Below are 7,619 nucleotides of genomic sequence, written 5' to 3' on the forward strand. Positions count from 1 at the left end.
GGGTCGTCGAGTGGCTCAATGGATGGATGGGGGCGTGCAGGTTTACATTTATACGCTTTGCAGAGGGTGCAATGATTTTGAAAAAGATTTCGTGGCAGTAACGATATGTAGCCTAAAGAGGAGTAAAAGCTGTAATTATACCCGATACTCAAAATGAGTTTAGGCCCTACATATACATTATTATATACATTATATAATTATTATTCTTGATTTTTATTGAATAACTGTTATTATAATTGTTATTCTTGATTTTTATTGAATAACTGTTATTATAATTGTTATTCTTGATTTTATTGAATAACTGTTATTCTTGATTTTTATTGAATGACTGTTATTATAATTGTTATTCTTGATTTTTATTGAATAACTATTATTATAATTGTTATTCTTGATTTTTATTGAATAACTGTTATTATAATTATTATTCTTGATTTTTATTGAATAACTATTATTATAATTGTTATTCTTGATTTTTATTGAATAACTGTTATTATAATTGTTATTCTTGATTTTTCTTGAATAACTGTTATTATAACTGTTATTCTTGATTTTTATTGAATAACTGTTATTATAATTGTTATTCTTGATTTTTATTGAATAACTATTATTATAATTGTTATTCTTGATTTTTATTGAATAACTGTTATTATAATTGTTATTCTTGATTTTTATTGAATAACTGTTATTATAATTGTTATTCTTGATTTTTATTAAATAACTATTATTATAATTGTTATTCTTGATTTTTATTGAATAACTGTTATTATAATTGTTATTCTTGATTTTTATTGAATAACTATTATTATAATTGTTATTCTTGATTTTTATTAAATAACTGTTATTATAATTGTTATTCTTGATTTTTATTGAATAACTGTTATTATAATTGTTATTCTTGACTTTTATTGAATAACTGTTATTGAATAACTATTATTATAATTGTTATTCTTGATTTTTATTGAATAACTGTTATTATAATTGTTATTCTTGATTTTTATTGAATAACTGTTATTATAATTGTTACTCTTGATTTTTATTGAATAACTGTTATTATAATTGTTATTCTTGATTTTTATTAAATAACTGTTATTATAATTGTTATTCTTGATTTTTATTGAATAACTGTTATTATAATTGTTATTCTTGATTTTTATTGAATAACTGTTATTATAATTGTTATTCTTGATTTTTATTAAATAACTGTTATTATAATTGTTATTCTTGATTTTTATTGAATAACTGTTATTATAATTGTTATTCTTGATTTTTATTAAATAACTATTATTATAATTGTTATTCTTGATTTTTATTGAATAACTGTTATTATAATTGTTATTCTTGACTTTTATTGAATAACTGTTATTGAATAACTATTATTATAATTGTTATTCTTGATTTTTATTGAATAACTGTTATTATAATTGTTACTCTTGATTTTTATTGAATAACTGTTATTATAATTGTTATTCTTGATTTTTATTAAATAACTATTATTATAATTGTTATTCTTGATTTTTATTGAATAACTGTTATTATAATTGTTATTCTTGATTTTTATTGAATAACTGTTATTATAATTGTTATTCTTGATTTTTATTGAATAACTGTTATTATAATTGTTATTCTTGATTTTTTTGAATAACTGTTATTATAATTGTTATTCTTGATTTTTATTGAATAACTGTTATTATAATTGTTATTCTTGTTTTTTTATTGAATAACTATTATTATAATTGTTATTCTTGATTTTTATTGAATAACTATTATTATAATTGTTATTCTTGATTTTTATTAAATAACTATTATTATAATTGTTATTCTTGATTTTTATTGAATAACTGTTATTATAATTGTTATTCTTGGTTTTTATTGAATAACTATTATTATAATTGTTAATCTTGATTTTTTTGAATAACTGTTATTATAATTGTTATTCTTGATTTGTATTGAATAACTGTTATTATAATTGTTATTCTTGTTTTTTATTGAATAACTATTATTATAATTGTTATTCTTGATTTTTATTGAATAATTATTATTCTTGATTTTTATTGAATAATTATTATTCTTGATTTGTATTGAATAATTATTATTTTTCATTTTTATTGTATAATAATTATTAAATAATAAAAATAAAAAATAATTACTAAACAATAAACAAGAATCCAAAATAATGATCATACAATAAAAATCAAAAATAATAATTATTCAATAAAAATCAAAAATCCGCAGCAACTCACAACGTTCCCCCTCGTTTCTCGAGTATCTTCATTGCTTGTATTTCTTTTAATAGATATATTTTCTAGGGAACTTGCGTTCTCTAAGGGTATCAAATGCTTCGCAGCTCAAAGTTTGCCGCTGTCCCCTGATGTTTATGGGCAAGACGCAACTGTTAAGCGAACAGCAAATTTCCAAATGGTGTCTGTCTGTCGGTCTCCCTCTATCTCTCGGTCTCTACTCTTCCTGCCTTGGTATGTCCTGTTTGTGCTTGTCTGCGGGTGTCTGTCCGCCTGGCTGCCCGTCTGTGTGTTTGTGTTTGTGTTTGTGCATTGAAGGCAAACACATGTCTCGCTGGTGTTGCTGTTGTTGCTGCTTCTGCTGCTGCTGCTGCTCGGGGCAACCTGTTGGTGCCTGTGCGTATAAATTTAACTTACCCTTGCTTATGTATGTATGTGTGCGTATCTGTGTGTAAAGGTGTACCTTTGTCTTCATTTTTTTTTTGCTGCCCAACAATCCACTCTGGCTGGCAGAGCACCAATGGGTCGTAAGAGCAATTATTTCTGTAATGACTCTAGCTTATAGCTTAACCCTAGAAAGGAAATGTGACCCCAGAAAGAAACTTTTAGCAAAACCGGAATCCTAAAAGAAATATCCATCTTTAAGTACTATAATTTGATTAGAATTACAAAATTATTCTGCATTCTTCAGGACCAATGGGTCGTATGAGCAATTATGTAGAAGCCATGTAGATAATATGCATAAAATATGAAGAACAAGTAAAACAAGTATTGTAGATGTAGATATATATCGAAAATGTAGATACCATGTAGATTGACTATTCTGTCATTTCCGTAAAAACTTTGACTGCCATTTTCCCCCATTTTTTTTAAAGCTACACTCCCCAACAAACTCTGGGTTGTCATAGCTAGTATTTACTTTGAAACCTCGTATCGAACAAACAAATTTAGACAGAAATTTAGTGCTATTTTTGCTATAGTTTTTACCAATTTAAGAGGCAGAGGACAGACAAACGCCTCACGATGTCATTGAATAAGCAGCATACCTATGCGTCGACGGTCCGCCGCACAGTTGTGGCGCGGGCCAATCGACCCATAATTAATCGCATGTTGCGCTCAGCCCGCATGGAGTCCGTCACTCAGGCTTTGGTCGCGTACCAGAAGCCCACGGAGGTGAAGCCCAAGCTGTTGCAGAAGGAGCACTCCACCAGCAGTGGAATGAGCGACTTTTCCAAGCTCAAAGAGCGCAACGGTCTCGAGGGTAAGGCCTACTGGAACGATGTGATCGATGAGGTGGAGCTGGCAGCCGCGTGCCGCACCCGTCCACGGATTCCAGTGGTAGATTACTCGCTGGTGTTGCCACCACGACTGCGTGAAAGGGTGAAGCGCATCCAGGACTATGACTTCTCCAAATCAGATGATGATATTTATATACGGGATGATATGCGCGAGGACCGACCCGAGGACTATATGAGTGCCAGCAGCCCGGACAGCGAGGAAGAGGAGGTTCCCCTTGTAAGTCGCTGAAGGAAAGCGGATTCAGGAGTAGTTCCATGTTCCCCCTTTTAATATGATTCTTTTTTGGATAGCTCATCAACCTGAAACGCAAGGTGGTCGAAGAGTACTTCAATGAGAGCGAACACTCGGACATTGTGCGCATGGATCACGAGTTCGAGAAGTTCGATCTGCGGCTGGACGAGCCCGTGGGCCACAGCTACAAGACTGTGGACAAGACCAGCTGGTATGCCAAATTCCTGTGCACTCCCAGCGACAAGCGTGTCTGCTGGCAGTCCCGTGTGGAGCATCCCGGCCAGAGTCGCTCCATCTACACCCTTGACGAGCAGGCGGAAGATCTCATGGATGCGGCAAGTATCAGTTGGACCCCAAAACCCCATCTAATCCTTGTATAATCTCGCTCCCTCAGTCTGCAGAACGCTTTGTCGAGTGGCTGAACTCATTTGGCACCATGGAGAGCAGCCTCACGCCGGAGAAGGTCAAGAATCTCTTCTCCATCAAGGGAGATCGCACTCTGTTGGCCTCTGTGAAAACGGATCCCAAGGAGGTGAATGCCATTGCCCAGACCGTGGCCGACAAGTGGAACAAACCTCATGTAAGTAGAGTACAGAGATGAGCACCATTGGAGGATCTCCTACTGATGCTCTGTCTACCTTTTCACAGATGGCTATCGAGTTGAAGTATGAGAAGCACATCAACGATCAAGCATCGCGCGTGAGCAAGGCACCCATCATCAGCGCCTTTGGACGCACGGTGCCGGTCAAGGAACGACCGTGGGTGAAACGATCCAATGACACGGCCATCACGACCGTCTACCCGGAGGAGCTGTTGACCCGCGAGAAGATCTTCAAGGGAATCACCCATCTGCGCAGCACCTCGGCCCTCATTGACTTCTACCTGGCGAACCCTTCGCTGGAGCGACCCGAGTATCTGCTCCAGAGCGGGGACTTTGCAGAGTCCAGTGCCAGTGAATCGGTGAATGAAGTGCCGCTCTATGAGCTCCTGGGACTGCGCTATTGATGTTTAAATTTTCTGTTCTTTCGAGTATGTACATATATTATAATTTTTAACAACTTAAGAGTAGGGGATCGTCTAAAGGGTCAGTGTCGTTTGTATCCACGGTAGAAAGGTGCCCACATTCACATAGACCCCGGGCACCCCGGCCTGAGCACAACCAATGCCCCAGGCCACCAGTCCCACGACATACCACAGCCCGTTGCTGGTGCAGACAAGCGGAGAGCCGCCATCGCCCGTGCAGGCATCCTTTCCGGCCTCCCCGCCAGCGCAAATAAAGGATGTGGGACTGAGGGCGAAAGATGAACCCAATCGAGTGGCTCGCAGCGCAGCCTGGCAGTTGGCATTGGGTATCAGCGGGACATCCACCTGCCGCTGAATGGCTTGATAGGCACCCGTCGGACCGAAGTCATTCTTTCCCCATCCGGCAACCCAACAGCGTTGTCCCACAAAACTTGTGGTCGGGAGGCAGATGGTGCCCACGGTGGACTTGCTGGTGAGGGACACGGCTTGGACAAGCTTCAGGATGGCCACATCGTTCTGTAGATTGGTTGGATTGAACGAGGGATTCACATACACATTGGACACGTACACATCCTGGGCGGGAATCGGTTCACTTGTGCTGCTCGCATCCCATTCCCCCAAACGGACCTTAAACGAAGTCAAACTGAACCTGAATGCAAGGACATCCGGAAAAGGGAGCTTTAGTAGAACTCACGCTAAATTGTAGACCTTGTGGGCAGCCGTCAGGACATGCTGGGCCGTGATCAGAGCTCCTCCGCCCAGATATACATCTGCGGTTGTCAGGAGCGCCGCCTGCCATGGATATGCCCCGAAGTTCGCCTGTCCCGCTCCTGCCGTCGAGGAGCCCAGTGGCGGCGGGAAACGGCGACCACACTGATAGCTTCCCGCCTGGCAGCAGGCCACCTGTCCATAGCTGCAGGTCAAGGTAGCAGAAGTGCTCGGGATCGATGGCTGTACGAGCAGGATACAGGAGATTAGAGAAGGCTATATCCTTGGAGGACTCACTCACGTAAGCTCCCGTGTTGACGATGCGTATGTCCAGCTGTCCGCTACCATCGCTCGGTACGGTGGGCAGGGGGTTCGCACAGGATCCGGGCGGAACACACTGGCAGTAGCTGGTGCCTGGTGCCACAATGGCAGGACTAGGCCAGGGTCCGGGCAATAGTGGAGGCACCAGGGTGCCCACAATCAACTGCCTGGTGAGTACTAAAACAGGAGAGTCTGATCGAAAGGGGTCCTCGATTGGCTTGATCTCTTACACTTACTCGTATGATTCGCCGTACTGGCCACATCGCTTGGCTGTGGCTCTGCCCCTCCTGGTTCATCCTCTGCCTCCTGCACTGGCCCAAAGCTCCAGCCATGGCCGCCATCAATGTGGAGCAACTGCAGCAGCAGCGTCAGCAGCAACAGGCAACTAAACTTAGTCATAGCCCTTACCAAAGACAACTAAATCGAGTCACCAATGCTCCGCCTAACTATATAGGTTTTGGGGCTTCACACTGTTTGTGGTTCTGGTTGCCCCAACAATAAATTGCCTGACAAATGGCCTCCTCAGCTCAGGGATTTTCCAGCAAACTGCATATAGAGTCACAAAAAACAATCATAAAAAGCAAATTAGGGCGAAAATTGCTAGCAGACGGCAAAAAAACGAATAGCAAATTACTCTAGAATAAAGTTTTAAATGGAATTTTCAACTATAATTATCAGTTTATAGCTGGAGTAACCACAGGGAGAAGCATGAGTCAAATTATCAACAAACACAAACCCCATGTTCAAGTCGATATACCCCTCTTATGTTTAAAACGCAGTGAGAAGTCAAGCCAAAAAATAACCACCTATCCATTGCCAACACCAATGCACAACTCCATACCTATGGGAGAACTCCATTGAGAACTGGTCGTATATTTGTGTAGAATACTAAACGAATTAAGTTCTGAATCGCCGTGTGGACAGCTCGATAATTTCATTCAGCTTTAAATTCCCATTGTTGTGCGACATAGTTGTTGGTGCTCTATATATTGTGTGGCATTTAATTTGATTGTAACAACTTAATGGTTTAATTGGTAACAATTTGATGTCGATTCTGGTTTTGACACTTGCTGCGGTTGGACGCCCTCAGCCCTCAGCCACCGCTGGCCTTTGAGCTGCCCCTGCAACCACCCACTCGGAGTGTTTGACAATTTAGCGCTTGATTTTGGCTGCATGACACATTCCGTTCAATCTTAGAGCTAAATCCCCCTTTAGAGCTGTTTAGATATTTTAATTCCAGATAGGAAAAGCTCTCTCTTTTTCCAATAGAGCTTTCATATCAGCCGCAACGTTGGTGCAAGTTCCATGCCTAATCAGTGCGTCTAGCAAAGCGGAACAGAATGGGTCACATTGAACTGGATTACAGGGCCATTCCCAAACTACATGGTTGTAAAAATTACTGGCAGTGGCGCATCCTTATGCGCACCTATCTGGAGACCAACGATCTCTGGAAGCACAACGATCTGAAGGATGTAAGTCCAATCATCCACTCTCCATGGGTTGCACCATTTTCATCTTTTGATTATTTTCCACAGACCGCCGTCACGAAATTCCTGATTTTGGCCAGCGTCGAGGCCGACTTAATTGAGCCCGCCTATGATAATCAGAGCTGTAAATATATCTTCGACGATTTGGAGAGCCGTTTTTCTGCATATACTTAATTTTTAGAGCTCAATAATTTGTAAAAGATGTTTAATTTGAATTAAATATTCATTTGCGGAACTCTGTCTATTTATTTTTGTCTTTTTCATCGGATTTTTCTTCGCTTTTGCATCGTCTACCAGCCATCTACCACCATCC

At 39.4% G+C, this 7,619-nt stretch overlaps 3 protein-coding genes across 3 annotated transcripts; 2 read left to right on the forward strand and 1 right to left on the reverse strand.

Moving 5' to 3' along the window:
- Positions 1–3,100: 3,100 nt before the first annotated feature.
- On the forward strand, positions 3,101–4,830 carry LOC4803014 (uncharacterized). Its single transcript, XM_001359779.4, has 4 exons — positions 3,101–3,752; positions 3,827–4,102; positions 4,162–4,347; positions 4,416–4,830. Exons 1-4 carry the CDS (start codon positions 3,261–3,263, stop codon positions 4,770–4,772), a joined length of 1,311 nt encoding a protein of 436 aa, XP_001359816.2. The 5' UTR covers positions 3,101–3,260; the 3' UTR covers positions 4,773–4,830.
- Positions 4,791–6,319, reverse strand: LOC4803015 (phenoloxidase-activating factor 2). Its single transcript, XM_001359780.4, has 4 exons — positions 6,056–6,319; positions 5,800–5,996; positions 5,485–5,741; positions 4,791–5,433 (listed from the first exon to the last, which is right to left on the reverse strand). The coding sequence occupies exons 1-4, from the start codon at positions 6,216–6,218 to the stop codon at positions 4,845–4,847; spliced, it is 1,206 nt and encodes a 401-aa protein (XP_001359817.4). The 5' UTR covers positions 6,219–6,319; the 3' UTR covers positions 4,791–4,844.
- Positions 6,320–7,124: 805 nt separating this feature from the next.
- Positions 7,125–7,546, forward strand: LOC6897890 (uncharacterized). Its single transcript, XM_002137956.3, has 2 exons — positions 7,125–7,291; positions 7,355–7,546. The coding sequence occupies exons 1-2, from the start codon at positions 7,160–7,162 to the stop codon at positions 7,478–7,480; spliced, it is 258 nt and encodes an 85-aa protein (XP_002137992.1). The 5' UTR covers positions 7,125–7,159; the 3' UTR covers positions 7,481–7,546.
- The last annotated feature ends 73 nt before the right edge of the window (positions 7,547–7,619 follow it).

Source organism: Drosophila pseudoobscura, chromosome 2 (assembly GCF_009870125.1).
Source record: "Drosophila pseudoobscura strain MV-25-SWS-2005 chromosome 2, UCI_Dpse_MV25, whole genome shotgun sequence".
In the NCBI taxonomy this organism is placed as follows: Eukaryota; Metazoa; Arthropoda; class Insecta; order Diptera; family Drosophilidae; genus Drosophila; species Drosophila pseudoobscura.